The following is a 19,361-nucleotide window of genomic DNA, read 5'->3' as shown; positions in this document are numbered from 1 at the left end:
AGGGTGAACTGAAGTGTCCTTTCCTGCCAAAAGGACTGGTCAATAATAACAGCAGGTGACAAATGTGACTGTCAGTTGTAGCCTCCTGCAGTTCAAGGTCTGAAAAATGACAATGGACATAACAGGAAAAAAAAATCATGAAAGACAACAAAACCTGTAACCAGTACACACACTGTGTGTGGAAGGTAACAACCTTACCTGGTTTCCTGTCTGGCCCACCTTTTGCAGCTAAGAAAATTAGTGGACAGGTAAGTGGTTCAAGTTTGTCAGCTTCTGTGTTTCCATCTCAGCTTCATGAACATCTGTGCACTATTCTGACCACCATAAATTGTCATAAATCATTTAAATTCTCTCCTTCCCAAAATGTGCAGATGGAAAGCCACATCTGTGACCATCATGTGACCATCATTGATATCTTCAGTTTTGTAATGCTGTGGGGAATGAGGCAAAGGTGTAGGACCCAGGTGCAGAAAGACATGGTATTTCAACTCAAAAAACATGACTATTCCTAGAAAGCTCATTACAATATAGTGAAGATAAACTATACAGTACAGTATGTACAGTGTGCAAACTTCTCCATGGATCAGAGCAAAAACGAGCGGGTAAGTGAATTATGAGCAAGTGTGTCAGGTGAAGGGAGTGTGTACACTGTACACTGGGGATGGTGCTTCTGTGCGAGTCTGTGTGATGTGTGACAATGCTGGCTTCCGCAGAAGAGTCTGATATTGGCCAAACATCATCATACAAAGTATCATAGACCTTCAGGGACTTTATTTCATGTTTTTAAATCCTGAGTAAGGGGGGAGTGGGCTTTTATCTGATTGCTATGCAGAAAACCCATGCATTTTCTCAAGCAATTATCCAAAAATATTACTAATATTAAAATAAATATCAGCAACATTTTGGAGGAATAAGAGTTGGACAAAGACAAAATTCAAATGCATCAATGAGAGAAAGGACAGCAGAACGGTGAGATAAAATAACCAATTCCTTTAAATTTTAATAGCAGAATTTTATAGATGATGCAAAATGTTACAGGGAGTCTAAAGAGAGAATAAAAGTAATGTGTTAAAATCTTCTTATTATAGCCATGGCCCACCCAGGGACGAAAAGTGTCTTTGTTACCATTTTTGGGCAGCGGTGGCCTAGCGGTTAAGGAAGTGGCCCCCGTAATCAGAAGGTTACCGGTTCGAATCCCGAAGCGCCAAGGCCCTCTGCTCACAAAGGGTGATGAGTTCAATGCAGAGGACACATTTTGTTGTGTCACCGTGTGCTGTGCTGTGCTGTGTATCACAATGACAATCACTTCAATTTAATTTATGATTCTTGAGGTGACATTTTGAACGTTAGAGTTTACTGAAAGGTGATTCTGGGCTTCCAATAAATTGAGCATAACAGTAGTCGATTCTTCAGTCTTACAAATTTTACTTATGTGATTTGTTAAGTCTCTGGGCATATGCTCCCACGTGTACTGTGTGGCTGGCTGTGATTTTGTGTCCCTGTCCCTTTTAGGTTGATTTTGGGGGAGGAGTTGAAGCCTACCAACTTAACTATCTGACTTAAACATCTGACTATTTGTCACCACTGCCTAAATAAAGGGACTTCAGACAGTGTTTGGCAGGTCCCCATGGCCTTATACAAAGCTTATAAGAAATGATTTAATTAAACAGAGAGGAAAAATAACACAATTATAAAACATAGAAAAAAGATTATTCAGTTCACTTATTTATCACTGATATGATTGTTGCTATGATCACTGCTTTAATTATTTGTCCTATTTATATAGTTTAGCTCTAACTGATTTATATTTTATATTGTCTAAATCTAACTTATTAAACCTCATTTAACTCCATCCAGTACTGATTTCCAGTACAGTCCCTGACAAAAGTCTTGTGTACAAATTGACCTCAAGTGCCACTGAAATCTTGATCTTCTTCGCCTTGAGGAACTTTGATGTGGAGATGGAAGTATATGATGGATTTCCCATCCTGCTGCAGAATTTGGCCTCTTTAAGGGTTGGGAATATAAAAGGTAGCTAAGATTTCTTGGTATTTCAGACTATTGATGTTGCCTTACACCCTGCAGATCTCTCAAACACCCCCATACTGGATGTAACCCCAGACCATGATTTTTACGCCACCAAACTATTTTCTGGGTGAATCTCGGATCCATATGGGCTCCAGTAGGTCCCCTGCAATATTTGCGGTGACTGTGGTGTAATTCAACAGAAGATTCATCCAAAAAATCCACCTTCTGCCACTTTTCCAGCATCCATCCTTTTTGCAGGCTGTGGGACTTGGCAAATTGTCTCTCGTTTAGTGCTGGTTTCTGGGCACTGATTCCACCATGGAGGACATTTCCAGAATATGACCAACTGTTCTGGTTGACACAGGGACTTCAGGTGACCGGGTCTCGTGGAGCTCTGCTGCAGTGGAAAATGGGCCGGTCTTGGATTTTCCAGCCAACAAACGGTCCTCTCGAGCAGTTGTCTTGCGGAGTCTGCCTGACCTGGGCTTCAAATCTGATCCAGTCACTTCAAATCTTTTTTTTATCCTCTGTACTTGACGCTGAGCCACATCAGCAGTGGATCTGGTCTTCAGCCTCTTGATAATCAACACTTTAGTCTCAGGGTGAATGTTAGGCATGTTTTTAGAGGTCTAGTTGCAGTTGATGTGAAGGTCTAGTGGGGTTCTGGGGTTCTTTTTATACACACCTGAGACCTAATTGATCCATTATTAGTCACAGATGAAGCTCATATGACAAGGACACAACACTTATGTCTTTGCAAAAATGGACTTTTATGGGTTTTACAAAGTTTTGAATATTATAATACTTTTTGACAGTTTAATTTTGCACTGAAACATTATTACAAAAGCTGTTGGGAATAAAATGGGCCATTTCTTGTAAAAAAAATCTTGATTATAAATATATTTCAGCGACACTTGAGGCCATTTTGTACACAAGCGACAAGACATTTGTCAGGGACTGTATATGGACAGAATTTCTAGGCGCAGCCGTGGTGTGGAGGGGGTCTAGTTTGGTAGCAGGAGAATCTCGTCTCTGCTTTTTGCAGATGACGTGGTCCTCCTAGCTTCATCAGGCTCTGACCTGCAGCTCTTGCTTGTGAAGCGGCTGGGATGAGGATCAGCACCTTCAAATCTGAGACCATGGTTCTCGACCGGAAAAGGGTGGCTTGCCAACTCCGGGTCGGGAGAGAGGTCCTGCCTCAAGTGGAGGAGTTTAGGTATCACGAGTGATGCGGCTGCTGAACCGATCTCTAATGGTGAAGAGGGAGCTGAGCCAAAAAGCAAGGCTCTTGATTTACCACTACGTCCCAATCCTCACCTATGGTCATGAGCTTTGAATAATGACCGAAAGAACAAGATCACAGATACAAGCGGCCGAAATGAGTTTCCTCCATAGGGTGACCGGGTGCAGCCCTAGAGGTGAGGAGCTCGGATATTTGGGAGAGACTTAGAGTAGAATCGAGAGGGTCCAGTTGAGGTGGTTTGGACATCTGGTCAGGATGCCTCCTGGACACCTCCCTGGGGAGGTGTTTCGGGCATGTCCTTCCGGCAGGAGGCCCCTGGGTCAACCCTGGACACACTGGAGAAATTATATATCCAATCTGGTTTGGGAACGCCTTGGGGTCCTGCCGGAGGAGCTGGTGGAGGTGGCTGGGTAAAGGGCTCTCTGGGATCCTTACTTGGGATGCTGCCCCCGCGGCCCAGACCCAGATAAGCGGAGGAAGACGAAGACCTAATTCATCCAAATTTGGATGAATTTGGCCATTATGTGGCACTATAGCAGGCATGCAAAATTGAACATGATATTTTGGTCGTAACTCATGAACTGTTACACAGGATGACCAATTCTTGGCTTTGTATGCCAAATAGTTAAATGTGAGTTACTATTAAGTAAGCAGAAATGTGCTAATGCATTACCCTGCCAAGATGGCGCCGGTGAGGTCAGCTGCCGTCGCTACTGCTCTGCCATCGTTTACGTTGTTAAGTTTCAGCAACCCTTCACCGGCAAATCCACCACCATTAAGTGCATTAAGTACAGTAGAGAGACTCTTGTTTCTATTAGTATACAATGCGCTTACAATACGAAGATTTTAACTGCTGCGGATCCCAGCTGGCCGAGGGAGATCCTGAGGAAGAATAAAAGACGCGACGCGAAGCGGCGGCCCCGGGGAAACGAGCCGGCGTCAGGAACAGGCTGAGGGCCCGTGCACACAGCACACCTCTGCCTAGCATCCTGCTCGCCAACGTCCAGTCACTGGAGAACAAGCTTGATGACCTCAGGGCCAGGGTAAATTTCCAGAGAGACATCCGGGAGTGCAACCTCCTCTGCTTCACCGAGACATGGCTGAACCCAGCAGTGCTGGACCACGCCATCCAGCTGGCCGAGTTCTTCTCGGTCCACCGCATGGACAGGATACAAGACACGGGGAGGCAGAGTGTGTTTGATGGTAAATAACAGCTGGTGTAACAGCATTGTTCCTCTCACTCGCTCCTGCTCACCCAACCTGGAACTATTGTCCATCAAGTGTCGTCCCTTTTACCTTCCTAGGGAGTTCACATCAGTCATCATCAGCGCCGCTTACATTCCACCGAAAGCGGACACGGACACTGTCTTATGCGAACTGAAGGAGGCGCTCACACAGCACCAAACACAGCACCAGGACACTGAGCTTATTATGGCAGGAGATTTTAATAATGCCAGCCTCAAACCAGCAGTGGCAAACTTCCATCAGCACGTCACCTGCCCCACTAGGGGCCAAAGGACATTAGACCACTGCTACACTACAGTTATCGACGGTTACAAGGCACAATCTCGTCCACCGTTTGGTAAATCCGACCACGCCGCCATCTTCCTCATGCCTAAATACAAACAAAGGCTCAAACAGGAAGTTCTGGTTCAGAGGGGGGTGGATGACGCAGACTGGGACACGTTCCGAAACAGCTCTGAGAATATCAACCTGCTTCATAGGGACGCCACCCTTCAGAAAATGATCATCAGAACGTTTCCCAATCAGAAGCCGTGGGTGAATAAAACCATCCGCGACGCTCTGACATCTCGCACCGCGACCTATAATGGGGGTCTTGCTTCCGGGGACATGGGACCGTATGCATGGCTGCGTCGTACAGCGTCAGGGAAGCGGTGAACTGCATACAAGAGTATCTATAACTGATGGTGTTTTGAAGGTCGGTGGTCACACCAAATTTTTATTTGAATGACTGCATTTGGGTGATTTTTACTGAAGCAGTATTTAATTTGGTGTGAAATTAAATAAAATGTGATAACTGCTCAATACTGATTAACTTGTAGTCCACTCATCAGAAAAGGTATTTAAGATGGCTAGTTGAAAGATGTGGTTCTCTTTGTCTCATCTATGAAGAGCGATAGCATGGGATCCTCAAACCTACTCTAATAAGACTATTCAGGATCATGAAAAGCTATCTCAGAAGTTTGAATTCTTCTCCAGTTTCGACTGTAAGGAATTAACAGTAAGGAATGATTTGAAGGAAACTGTCCATGCTCCGCACCATCAAATTTAACTGAACTGGATTGATTTTGTACAGAAAAATGGTTAAAATGCCTCCATCCCGAATCCAGACACTCGTCAAAGTCTAATGTATAGTATATTTATGCTATAGTATGAAATAGTATTATATAGTATGATATTATTGGTATAAATCCTCTGTTAGGGTTCACTGCTCTGTTATGCAGCTGTATAAAGCCAGGTCTAATTCTGTTTCCATAAGGCATTGCTAATGTCCTTGCCTCGCAACCTAAAACATGACTCCATGGTTCAGGATGATTGAAGTACATTATGAATGAAATTTGTAGCCATGAGAGGGCGGGACTTACTGCGGTGCACATGGTGTATCCGGCACCGAAGTCAAAGCGACACTGTTCATTCATGGAGTAATGGAGTCCCGGCAGCGATGGGAGCATGGGCCATTCATGGTAGAAAGGGTCATCACGAAGGCAGTCATATGAGCTTATGAGGGCAGATGACAAAAAAGATAAACCAAATGTTACAAAAACACTTTTATATTCTGCATTAATTTGTCATGCAATGTGGTCTGATCTTCATCTAGGCCTATGGTATTGACATAATGTGCATAAAATAATAGCACTAAAAATATGAGCTTTCATGTCTTTATTGAGATCAACCATAAATAACTTACATTGCTGGTGGAAAAAGTATGTGAACCCTAGAGGTAATAACCTCATAAAAGCTAATTGGAGTGAGGTGTTATAATACCTGGGGGGTAGTTAAAAACCACGTTTGGAGGTGTGGACCAGAATTACTTTGATAAACTCCCCTACAACTTTCTGACTTTGCTCCACACATGAGGAATACTTCCATGTGAGCCTCGGAACCTTCTTGAGAACAACATGCAGCACTACATCTGGTGTAAAGAGGACAGTACATATCATCCCGTCTGTGAAGTATGGTGGAGGAAGCATCATGATTTGGACCTGGCCACCTTGCAATCATTTAAGGAAAGATGAATTTCCAAGTGTAAAAAAATCTTCAGGAAAATGTGAGAATGTCTGCATGTCATCTGAAACTAGAATTTGGGTGTAGAAGTTGGGTGATGCAAGACCCAAAACATTGAATCAAGCCCACAATCAAAATGGCTTCAGAAAAACTGACTCCTCCTTTTGGAGCATCCATGTCGGAGTCCAGACCTCAACCCCAGTAGAGATGCGATGGAACGACGTGAAGAGATCCAGGTGCAGTCCTCCAGGAAGAACAGGAGAACATTCCTGCTGAATCCACAGATACAGGAAGTGCCTTCTACAGCTTCCCACAGTCAGGGGGTTGTAAATAATCTTTTTCATGCGCTCTCCATCTTGTTTCCTTCGCGTTCTCCAGTTTGCTCCCTTGTGTATGTGTGTGTGTGTGTGTGTGTGAGAGTGTGTGTGTGTGAGTGTGTATGAGTGTGTGTGTGTGTGTGTGTGTGTGTGAAGGGGTTGCTCACTGCAGGTATCGACTGAGCTCTTGTTGGCTACAGCGGGACCAGTGGAAACGATGAAAAGCTGCTTGCACCAGAGGAGCCATGATGCTGCCCATGTGCACTTCATCCCCACAGCGATTCCCCTGACCATCATGCTCCATTCCCAGGCTAGATACACACACACACACACACACACAGATTAAACTGTATAGCAAACACCCAGAAACCACTGAGCAACAGAGTTGTACTCACACGTGCCCAGTCTCATGTGCCACCACAAACGCAGAAGAGAAGCCGTCCTCGTGATTCAGAGTGCAGCTTCGGACAGGGTGACACATGCCTGTGACAGGAGCATAACCTGGCAGACAGAGAGAAAATGACAATCTTTCACCCCACTTCTGCCTCCCTTGTCCACAGGCTGTTGGTACTGTGGTGAGAATGGCGTGAGTGATGTATATAAATAGAGAGAGAGAGAGAGAGAGAGAGCATGCCCTGCATTCCAGTGGGGCCGAACTCCTGCCGAGTCAGGAAGATGGCGTGGTCGTGGTACTCGCTGTCTCCCGTGTCATTCTTCTGCTGTAGAAATGCCCAGCGGCACACGTTCTCCAGACTCTGGGATGGATTCCCCACCTCTATCAGATGGGCTGACTGACAATAGAGGGACAGAGGGACAGAGGGACAGTCACTTCTAACACTACCTTTGGCTGGGTGTGTGTTTGGATTAAAACTAGATCAGAACTAGGTTGTCATCTTAAACATTAAGACCTGAATACATTATTAAGACTTTAATTAAGTTATATTCCTTATTCCTATTTTATTTAAATTCATTTACACTACAATATAATAAACAATATAAAACAAATGATCCTGATTTGTTTTTAATTTTCAAATCATATGTCTTATGAGCAGAACCTTAGCTTTTCAGCATCAGTAGAGGGCAAACTTCAGCATCATGAGAAAAGGAAAACCATCATTGTCCTGCCCACCCACTTAGGTCATCTACCTACCCATAGTCCTGTGTGTGTGTATGTGTGTGTGTGTGTGTTTGTTTAGATGCACTTTGGGTGTTGGGCTGTGTCTGGAATCTGCATAAATCCTGGAATTTTTGGATTGTTCTGTAAAACGTATGGATTATGCTGTGAGGAGTAACATGGAATGTTTATCCTCACAAGACATCTCAGAATGCAGGTTGCATAACTGCAGTGTTATGAGAGATGATCTGCGAAGGCGTGTGACTTTGACAAAGCTCCTCTGGGACCCTGATTTACTTCACTCGGGTCTGGTTATTCCAGTAGAAAAGCCCCCTCTCGCAAGTCATCTTCATGCTTAGCTTGAGATGCAGCCTTGCTTAGTGTGTATTTGAAAGCATGTAAGTCTCACACACACACACACACACACACACACACACACACACACACACACACACACACACACACACAACCAACAGATAAGAACAGGGACAGGTTTGTATAAATGCAAAGAAGTAGTTAGGCTGTAGGGTTTAGGGAAGCCTAGCATCAATACTCAACACAAATACAAGAGAATGCTTATTTAATATCGCAGAACTATCATAATGGCACCATTGTCCTAAAGTCTGGTCCTGGTTTCTGACAGCCACAACAGGACCTTAAGCCTGGTCACCACTGTCCACCGCTGTCCACTACCAAGCCCAGCATGCTGATTGGTGTTCTGACTAACCAATAACCAATCATCTTATAGTGTGATGTTCTAAAACATGGACTCTGAAGGACTCTGTGTGCATAAGGAACAAAAACCTAAATCTGAAACTAAATCACCTTGTTGTGTGTGTCAGTGAAAAATTCAATTAAATTCATTCTTATCTGCAAAATAAAATGTTTCCAAGGCTTTTCTTGGCATTACATAGACTACCTGATGCTTGCTAAACCAAAGAAGTTCAATGATATCCATTTTTGTATTGTTGTAGAGAAAACACTCTCATAATTCATATATTTTTATATGATTTCTTTCTACATTAAACTCTCTCGTCCTCTTTATTCACTCAAGAGAGATAATGGACCAAACCAGGGAGACCTGGAGCGATGAGTGTCCTTATCTTTCAGCCCATAACGAATTATCCCTGATGTTCATTCAGACTCTGGAACGATTTATGATTATTGACACACACATAAAAGCGAGAAAAATCACACAGAGCACAAGGCTGATTGGTTTACCTTCTCGGGCCCCAGTGTGATAATGCGAACAAGGACCACATTGATCTGAGCCCCCAAAGATTGGTCGTGGTAAATTTCATTCACCTGCACAGAGAGAAGACACAGCAAGACTCTGGGTCAGAATAATAAAGAATCATTGACAATGTTTGAAATAATGATGTAGTCATTACGCTACGTTCTCTACTAGTGTGAAGGACAGTTTTATTGCTTCTTTAATCAAGGCAACTGAAAAGGTTTAACACACTTCCACAGCATTCCACTGGAAGTCAAAAAGGAACATTGTTCCATGAAACTAGGTAGTCTAGGGCGTGTCATCTCGTCTCCTACAAGCCCGCCTGGGTAGGAGTGTTGCTGATTGGTGTCGTAAGATAAAGGGCTGTTGGGATTGGGGCACCTGGGGACGCCCCTGGGCCCCATCAGGACTGCTGTTATAAGTGATGGGTCTATTTGATTGGTCACTCTGTCCACATGCTTCAAAAAAGAGCGTCCGGAAAGAATTCACAGCGCATCACTTTTTCCACATCTTCTTACAGATTTATTCCAAAATGGATTCAATTCTACACACAACACCCCATATCGCTAAAATATCGCTGCCCCGCCCTCTGCTCCCTTCTGTTCAGGAACTGTTGAGAGGTGCTTCCTGCAACATGAATGAATGACATGCCGAGCTAGTACGTGGTGGCACGTGGGGATGATGTTGCATGTTTGTCATGACCAGAGATCGTCCGACTTTTGTCACATCCTTTTTCTTGCGTTTTATCTGAGGTTCAGTTCTGTGGTCACCTCCTCATGCCCCTGTTAAACCCGGCCAACTGGTGCTTCACAACTGCTCTCATCCGGCATATTTCTGCATGGTCCACTGGTCCAACCCCCTCAGCCCCTTGATCTGGTGTCGCCCACACGTTACCAACTACAGATCACCAGATAGTGGAGAAAAACCGAACTGCCAACCTCCCCAAATGTTAAAACCTCTTTATGGCGCCTGAGTTCTTGCCAGTTCCCCCTGAACTCTGCGTGTCTGTCTTCCTCTTGCCGTCTTTCATCTCATTCGCTCAAAGCTTCAGCTGGGTTGCTTAGCAACAACTTAAAGTCACAGCGACACAGATGTCAGAGTTTACCGTCACCAAGTCTTTCAGTCAACAAACCTCCTCAAATGCACCAAGAGCTTTCATTTATATTGACTGGCTGGGGACCCACACCACCAGCCATACTGAACCACCTTCTGAACACGCCATGCAACTTTGGCCATGATCTTCATTTTTCATATTATACTCAGGCCACTGTTTCAATTGGAAATGTAACAAACCAATAATGTGAAAGTGATTATTTGTTGCATGTGACACACCACAGCACAGCACCCAGTGCACACAGTGAAATGCGCTATCTGAATTTAATCCATCCCCTGAGGGAGCAGTGGGCAGCCGTGAAAGGTGTCCAAAGAGCAGTGTATGGGGACAGTACCTTCATCAAGGGGACATTCGAGGCCACTTCCTTACCCTCTAGGCCAACCACTCTGTCCTTCAATGTCCATGGTGACCTACAGGTGACCTTGACAGGGTTCCACCTCATTATTAAGTTCAAGCACCTCGGCACTGCATTATACACACACATCCTCTCATGCAAACTACAATACATCTTCAAAAAACACACACATCCGTTCTGTTCTCTCTCTACTTCCTTCCTGAGAGTGCAGGAGCAGACAAGCAGCCTGCAGGTACACAAACTAGTGCAATAAAATATGAGCAATGTATTAATAACTTGTTAATAATGGATTTCACATCCTGCACATAACAAGGACGAGGAGCCAGAAGTAAGGACAGAGAGTAATGATGGAAACGATTGAGTGACATATTCAGACGTCATGAAATCAGCAGAAACTCCTCACTAATCCACGTTGGGATGATGAAGATCATCTTATATTTTATTTATAAGAGATCTTCTATAAAAAGTAGTATTTCCAGTGTAATTCAGAAAGAGCATTTCTGCAGATATTGTACTATTCATATCCTCACTTTACAGCATAACAAAGTCACACACATTCACACACAATTCTTTCTTCTGGAGACAGAGCAAGACATGCACTCACTTAAAATCTTCCTTAATGACATATTCATTGCTTTTAATTTGTTAAATATCCAAAGGTAACCAAGCAACCAAGTTCTGGAGCTGTTGTGCTGCAGTTGAGCAGAAGTGTGCGGTGAGTTTATTTGACTCTAGGTTGTTACATTTCCTGTGGGGGTTCATTCTTCAGGTTTTTACTGGTGTGAACTTGTCTTAGGAGTTGCTGTTGGTTTGTCACTTCATTCTTGGTAACATTTTGTTTGTCCATGCTGGCTCGTCCTCTGGAGGAGGAGGAATGCTGCCTCCCTCTAACATGGAGGTGGAAACCTTGGAGGTTCAGAGTCCGCTTCCTCACACACTAGGCCTCCACTGACCCTGTTCAAATAATCCAACGTTGAAATGATAGACTGAGCAAACGTACAAAATCAGCAGCGTCCCCTTACTGGACAGTTCTTAACACACAAGCAAGCTCCTTAGACATTTTGACCCTTCTGTGTCTTGAAAAGAATGCAGTTGTTTACAAGGTGTCATCTACATTGATGATGGTATGAGAACTTAAAATCAATTAATAGTTTATTTGCTAATTTATTATTTGAGTTTGAAAGGGTGGTAGTAGCCTAATAGGTAAGACACTCGCCTATGAGCCAAAAGACTACAAAGTGACAGGTTCAACACCCGCTTACTACCATCGTGTCCCTGAGCATGACACGTAACCCTGAGTGTCTCCAGGGGGACTGTCCCTGTCACTACTGTAAGTCACTGTGGATAAGGGTGTTTGCTAAACGCAATAGATGTAAATCAAAGATGATTTTTATAGATTTATGTATGTGACTGATGCCTGTTGGCCATTGGTGAGGTCCTGGAGCTGTAGGCAGTCGGCGGCGTAATAAAGAAGAATCAACAGTCAACGTACCGTGCTGGGAGATGGTGGCGGCGAGCGCACGGGACCCGAGTGCTGGATTTATCCACTGTTCTTCATAACAGTTCATGTTCGCATGACAAGTTTATTATATTTATAAAACTGATGGTTTATAATGATGTTCATTCATGTAATGAGAGTACTTTGAGAATAGTCAATGTTTAGTACTGTATTACTATAAAGTAGAAAAAATCCAAAATGGTTAACAACTCAAAATATTCAGTCATAATTTATACAAAGGAATGACCTTTTTCACTCAGCAAGCCCGAAACATCAGCTGAAGATGCCACAGAGGCATGAACGTAACAAGGAATAAATATGCAGACCACACAAGGATCTCTCCTGGGTTCTCTCAGGTTCCAGAGCAGCTCACTGTTGCTGTGTGTTGATTATTTGGGGTTGTTTGTGAGTTGTGCGTTTCTTCCTAATCTCAGACCATTTTGGGGATGCCCTTTTGGTTATTAAAGTGACCATGGGCCCATCTCAGTGCACGAGTAGCCATTAGTGGGTAATTATTGATAATTATGCAAAGTCTTTTATGAATCAGTTAAAGTGATGTGATTGTCATTGTGATACACTGCAGCACAGCACACGGTGACACAGTGAAATGTGTCCTCTGCTTTAAACCATCACCCTTGGTGAGCAGTGGGCAGCCATGACAGGCGCCCGGTGAGCAGTGTGTGGTGACGGTGCTTTGCTTGGTGGATTGGGATTTGAACTGACAACCTTCTGATTACGGGGCCGTTTAATCAGAAGGTTGCCGGTTCCAAGAGCAGCTCATGGTACTAATGGTAATAATGTAGAAGCCTTCTGAGTTGGTTCATGGATGAGTGTGCGAGCAGCAGGTTAATTTACGCACTTCTTTGGTATAACTGATTCATTTTAATATAATCCTACAAAAAAAGAGGCCCAAGAAACCTTGAAGATTTAAAGAATGTTTGTGTGGAAGAATGGACCAGAATCACTCTGGTCTCTCCATATAAGAAGCCACTAGAAGCTGTAACAAAGCGGTTTCTTCGAAGTATTAAATAAAGTGTGTTTAATATTTATTCCGTGTGTCATTTCGTTTGATTTATTATGACTCAACTTGTACCATTAAAATGTTCTGATTTCTTTGTATGAATTCAATATTTGGCTTGAGGGCAACATCTGGTGGAAATTTTGTGTCAATAGCCCACTTAGAAATCCCCTTACTGATAAAAATGCTGATGTGTCAAATACTTATTTTCCCCGCTGTATAAGAAATGATTATGTTTAAAGGCAAAGAATATGAACAATAATGAGTTCATGTAGATTATTATTAGAATTATTATTTATTTTTTGAAAGTATTCTTAGCTTAAACAATTTTTTCACTCCTGCTAACTTCTCCAACAGCTTCCTACAGAAGCACGAATGGGGACGACAAGGAGTACAGAGAACTGACCCAGCAGAAGTACCTCCAGGTCAACACTGGAAAAACCAAGGAGCTGGTGGTAGACTTCCAAATGCAAAAACATCCTCCACTACAACCACTGGACATCCAGGGTGTGGACATCCAGAGTCTGGACATCAAGGCTGTGAAGAGCTACAGGTACCTTGGTGTTCATCTGAACATTAAACTGGATTTGACTCACAACTCAGATGCTCTGTACAGAAAAGGGTAGAGCCGGCTGTACCTGCTGCAGAGGCTCAGGTCTTTTGGAGTGCAGGTCCCTCTCTTGAAGACCTTTTATGACTCTGTGGTTATGGTGTGGGATGGAAAGAGGCTAAACAGGCTGATGTCCAAGGTCTATGTCAAGCCAGCTCGGTTCTAGGATTCCCGCTGGAACCAGTGGAGGTGGCTAATGGTGGCTAAGCTGTCATCCCTGTTGGACAACATCTCCCACCTCATGCAGGAGACCCTGACAGCACTAAGCAGCCCCTACAGTGGCAGGGTGCAACACCCATGATGAGGGATGGAGAGATTCAGAAGGTCTTCCCTTCCAGCCGCTTTCAGACTCTACAACAGCTGACACACATACATAGACTGACAAACACACACACACACACACACACATTTTAATTCACTCATCCACATAATATTTCAAGATTATTTACTTGTAAAGTGAGCATTTAAATTTTTTTTCTGCTCTTATCTTGTCCTCTTTCTGCAGTGACAATGTAAATGTCCCACTTGTGGGACTAGTAAAGGATCATCTTATCTTATCTTAATATTGGTGCTTTCTGCTCCTCCCTGGGCCTTCTTCTCTGTGTATGAACTCTTTCTGAGCCTTGACTGCTCTTTGCTCTGCCCTTTATGCCGGACTGCCTGCTTGTGCATGAACTTTGTGGATTACAAAACCCCTCTTCAGTTTTTGTCTGATAAGCTTCTGTCCCATATTCCCTCCATGTACATTACCCTAATAGCCTTTTCACTCTTTCCAACCCTGACAGTTATACACTGATTATATATACAGCCCCAATATCAGTATATATATCCGTTATATACTGAAAATATATACAGGTCAATATGCTGTGGGCGGAGTTAGTCATCATCCTGATGCAGAGCGCTTGATGAAAACCCCAGCAGCTGCTTGAGATTCTCTTTCTTCTTGGCCCTTCACCACATGACCCGAACCTGTTACAACCTGAAGCCGCAAACGGCAGAAAATGCCCAGTTCAGACATCGGTGGCATCAGGTGAGTGCGGACTGCTTTCAGACCAACTATACGATTAATGTAGACACCCCCAGAGTTGATCTTATCATGATCTGACACAGGTTTTCAGTAAAGAGCAGTCTGTAACACTCCCCCTACAAATAATGGCAAATAATGTCGAGAGGACATTGGAGCAGGTGGAAGGGAAGGCCACCCCACCTCCATCTTAGCAGCTGCTCGACAAAACAGGCCGATGAAGGATCTGACAAACCCTTGCAGCCCCAGGGGTTGGCTGAATGGCCTGCATGTCCTCCTTGTCAGAAGATTCGAGCCCAGTACAGGTTTGCACTTGACGTGCCCGTCTGAGCTGAGCTGACCCGCACAACTCTGGCTGGGACAGCGCCAGTCTAGCGTGGACAATTCCGAGACAGACCGTGCATGCTTCATGCAGATTCCTATCGTGGATGGGAAACCACAGCCCTGAGGACAGAGATGAACGGTGGACTTCTCTTTCATTGCGGGAGCATCAGTGGACATTGTGGAAACCGACTCTCATTTTGGAGCAACTCGCTGAAACAAGTCAAATCTGAGTTGTTAAAATCTATAACATTAGCTGAAACTAATTTTATAGTCATAAAGTGTCCTTAGCACGGTGAAGAGCACAAGATCTGAGGGGAGGTGGTTTTATTGGGGCGAGGCCCCTGCTCCTGTTGCCCTATCTCCTACATATAGGCATGATTAAAGATGTCTTCAGTTGGGCATGAAGGTAAAGTTGTCCCATACTTCTGATGTACCGAGTGAATCAACTGAAAGAAGACAGTAGCTTGACAATATGACAGTGATAAAGGGAACACTCAAACAACACCATGTAACTCCAAGTCCATCACTGTCCACTTCGGAAGCAACACTGACTGACATGCTGTTGTGCAAATGGAACAGACAACAGCTGGAAAAGACGTCCCCAATACAGAAGTGGCTCTGCAGGTGGTGCCCACTGACCACTTCTCAGTTCCTGAGCTTTCTGGCTGATGTTTTTGCTTTAACTCTAGTGGTACCAGGAGACGGAATCTACAACCCACACAAGTGGCTCAGGTAGTGCAGCTCATCCAGGAGGGCACATCAATGCGAGCTGCGGCAAGAAGGTTTGCTGTGTCTGTCAGCATAGTGTCCAGAACATGGATGCACTACCAGGAGACCGGCCAGTATATCAGGATACGTGAAGGAGAACAACAACCCAGCAGCAGAACCACATCCTCCGCCTTTGTGTAAGGAGGAACAGGAGGAACACTGCCAGAGCTCTGCAAAATGACCACCAGCAGGCCATAAATGTGCATGTGTCTGCTCAGAAACAGACTCCTTGAGGGTGGCATGAGGTCAGACGCCCACAGGTGGGGGTTGTGCTTGCAGCCCGACACTGTGCAGCACGTTTGGAATTTGCCAGAGAACACCAGGATTGGCAAATTTGCAACAAGCAGGTTTACACTGAGCCATGTGACAGATGTGACAGAGTCTGAAGATGCCGTGGAGAACGTTCTGCTGCCCGCACCGTCCTCCAGCATGAGCGGTTTGGCAGTGGGTCAGTAATGGTGTGGGATGGCATTTATTGGGGGGGGCTGCACTGCCTTATGTGGCTGGAGTGTGTCAGCAGTTCCTGCAAGATGAAGGCATTGATGCTATGGACCAGCCTGCTCGATTCCTCAGATATGAATCCAATTAAGCACATATGGGACATCATGTCTTGCTCCATCCACCAACGCCACACTCCAAATCTAGACCTCAATGGGTTAATAAATTTGATTTTGTGTGATTTTGTTGTCAGCACATTCATCTATGTAAAGAACAAAGTTCATATTTATTTCTTCATATCTAGGATATCTTTTTTGGGGTTCTCTTTCTTTTTTGGAACAGTGTATATTCCCTTCTCTCCTCAACTCAGCAAGACCTGTGCAACTCCTTTCACCTGGTTCATATCCAGGAGGGGGATGAGTGGAATACCAGCTCAAGTATTTGGTCGTGCCCTTTGACCTCTCCAATTGGCCCAGGTTATCATCTACATAACATTTACATTCACAGTCTTTTAAGCCTTTGTGAACTATGTGCTTCATGAATGATTGGATTGTGTACCTCAATGACATCCTGGTCTCCACACCAGACCTCCCAACTCATCTCTGTCATGTCCACCAGGTCCTACAACACCTTTTCAACCATACAATCTTTATCAAGTTTGAGCAACGCACACTCCATATGACGTAGCGTTGACCTAGTGGGTAAGAAAGCGGACTCGTACTGTTCCAGTAACCCACCTACCTGGTCCAAACATCTCACACAAGATGTTGGCACACAACCAACTCACTATCTCTGCCACAGTCCATTCCCTCTCCCAGGCCATTGTCTTTCCTGGTTCCCTGGCAAGGTCCCAGAAGGGCCTGTCCCTGCCATCACTGCACAGATCTGTCATTTCCACCACATGAAAATATGTGAAAGGTACAATGCGCCCTCCTACAGTCTTCATCCACAACAAGCAGATATGTGCCACCGGGCTGACCTGGTCTACCACCCAGGGGATCAAGTCTGGATGTCAACCAAGGGGATACTGGTGCCTTCAGACTTTGGAAAATTGGGCCACAGAACTCAACTCAAGGTTAAGTGTTTTGCTCATGGACACAATGGTAGTAAATGGGGTTTGAACCCTTGACTTTGTGGTCTTCTGGTTCATAGGCTAGTGTGTTGCCCCTTAGGCTACTACCACCCCGGTGCTTTGTCTTGTTGGTGTGCTGCGCCAAGTTTGTACAGTGGTGTACCTTGTAGGCTTGGAGGGATTTGGTCCAGAAGAACACTCCTAGGTGACATCTATGACCCAGCTCTTATACAGGACTTCCATGACTCCTGGCTGGATCTGGCTGGGCTGTCCAGTGCCAGCCCTAAGAGAGAGGGTACTGTCACGACTCAACCCACCAATCAGCAGAGGGCACGTGGGCTTCCTCTCTCAAAAGAATCATCCTACCATGGCACCAACAAAGAAATCCCCAAGCAACCATAAAAGCACCTCATGCACTCAAATCCATGCTCATTCATAGTCGTGCTTCCCACACTGTGTTACTGGTGTTCGCTTGCTGTAGGGCTCTCCTGACCCCCTTGTCTTTTTGATTTTTGACTTTGGATTGGCCCTCACTCTGACTTTCACACAACCCTGCTTGTTTCTTTGGCTTTGCTTTCTCCTCTTCTCTGCACTACAGCCAGCTTCTTCATATATGAACTTTGTCCAAACCTCTTTGCTCGGCCCTTTATACCTGAATATCTGCCTGTACATGCAAATTAAGTTCCCTTTGCTCCCTCTTAGACACATCGAGAGTGAGACCCCTCTTTTGCATGTACATTACCCTACGTAAACTCCAAACCCTTTTCACTCTGCAATTGTGCATTCTGTCCAACCTTAGCAGAGAATAGCAGAGAAAGGCTATTCTAATCCTCTCAATTATTCAGTTAGTGCTGAACATGTAATAAACCAATCAGAATAGGTTATGCCACAAAGCGTAAACAAATGCTTTTATTATAGATATAGAGCCCCGTGAGTCCCGTCACTTGCATCACAAACATGCAACAACCACTTGAACCTCACACTGACACTGGACACTCAGAACATACACATACACAAGCAATCCTCACACTTACAATATTCATGAGGGTGAGCAGATATGTCTGGAGATGTTCACGGCCATGGAAATGCACCACTGAGCTGTCCACACCCAGCATGACCTCAATGTTGTAGGTCCCCTCTGCAGTGTTCCTGCGGCTACGTCGGCTGTGGTTCCTGCTCTGTTCCACACCTCTGTACAGCGTATCCAGTTCCAGCAGGCCGCCCAGGTCAGGTCCTGCAACAACACACAAGCACACATTAGAGACCAGACAGCTGTGCATTGTACAGTAACTGACACTTTCACGCTGCTTTTCAGGTCATGGCAGTAGATCATGACTACAGAGCACTGGAAAATGAATCACCCGGTCAGCTACCCGGTCAGCTACATGATGAACAAGGCCAGTTACCTCCCTCTGCATCTCGCCACACTACACAATTTCTTCAGGAATGGTGTGACCAAATTGGAACGAAATAGGTCCTACGATGCTCACGCAGGTTTTAAACTTAAGTAGAGACACACAGGCATTTGGTGGATAGAAGGTTTTATCTGTACCACTGTGACAAACAGAGGTGAACAACATCAAATTACTGTTCCCACCCAGGGGTCTCCACAGTTCAAAATGGACAAGAATAAATACTATTCACATGTTCACATTCACAGGGGAGGAGCTTTCACCAGAAAAAAGTGATGGTGAGGGGACGCTCACAACCAACCACACAAACAAGAACTGAATACACTTTATTTCTGAGGATAAAAGTTTCCGGCTGATGCGGCGCACGTGCAGACACTGCTGAGATCTTGCCGTGTGCGGGGGCTGGAGATGACTGAGCGTGGGTGCTCGGCCCCAATCTGTACCTGAGAGGATGGCAGTTCGTAACGGGACTCCATCACGGCTGGAAAAACCGAGTCAAGGTGGGACTGGACCATGTTCAGAATGATTCGGGGGGATCCAGGGTCA

The 19,361-nt window shown here is 44.7% G+C and overlaps 1 protein-coding gene across 3 annotated transcripts in view; it reads right to left on the bottom strand.

Moving 5' to 3' along the window:
* The window catches only part of LOC114774544 (A disintegrin and metalloproteinase with thrombospondin motifs 2-like), a 39,299-nt gene extending 20,577 nt beyond the window's left edge, over positions 1 to 18,722 (bottom strand). Inside the window, exons 1-8 of one of the 3 annotated variants that reach the window (XM_028966329.1) lie at positions 18,438 to 18,574; positions 17,567 to 17,686; positions 9,170 to 9,253; positions 7,469 to 7,625; positions 7,230 to 7,335; positions 7,002 to 7,145; positions 5,878 to 6,010; positions 199 to 228 (exon numbers count right to left, since the gene is read on the bottom strand). In XM_028966329.1, the coding sequence (XP_028822162.1) occupies positions 199 to 228; positions 5,878 to 6,010; positions 7,002 to 7,145; positions 7,230 to 7,335; positions 7,469 to 7,475 (420 nt within the window). In that variant the 5' untranslated portion in view covers positions 7,476 to 7,625; positions 9,170 to 9,253; positions 17,567 to 17,686; positions 18,438 to 18,574. Of the gene's footprint in view, positions 1 to 198; positions 229 to 5,877; positions 6,011 to 7,001; positions 7,146 to 7,229; positions 7,336 to 7,468; positions 7,626 to 9,169; positions 9,254 to 17,566; positions 17,687 to 18,437 lie in introns of all 3 variants that reach the window. The other 2 variants (XM_028966327.1, XM_028966328.1) reach the window with 2 other exon arrangements.
* Positions 18,723 to 19,361: the final 639 nt, after the last annotated feature.

This window comes from Denticeps clupeoides, unplaced genomic scaffold, assembly GCF_900700375.1.
Source record: "Denticeps clupeoides unplaced genomic scaffold, fDenClu1.1, whole genome shotgun sequence".
Classification (NCBI taxonomy): Eukaryota; Metazoa; Chordata; class Actinopteri; order Clupeiformes; family Denticipitidae; genus Denticeps; species Denticeps clupeoides.
The sequence above is the reverse complement of the archived record's forward strand: the minus strand, read 5'-3'. Positions and strand labels throughout refer to the sequence as shown.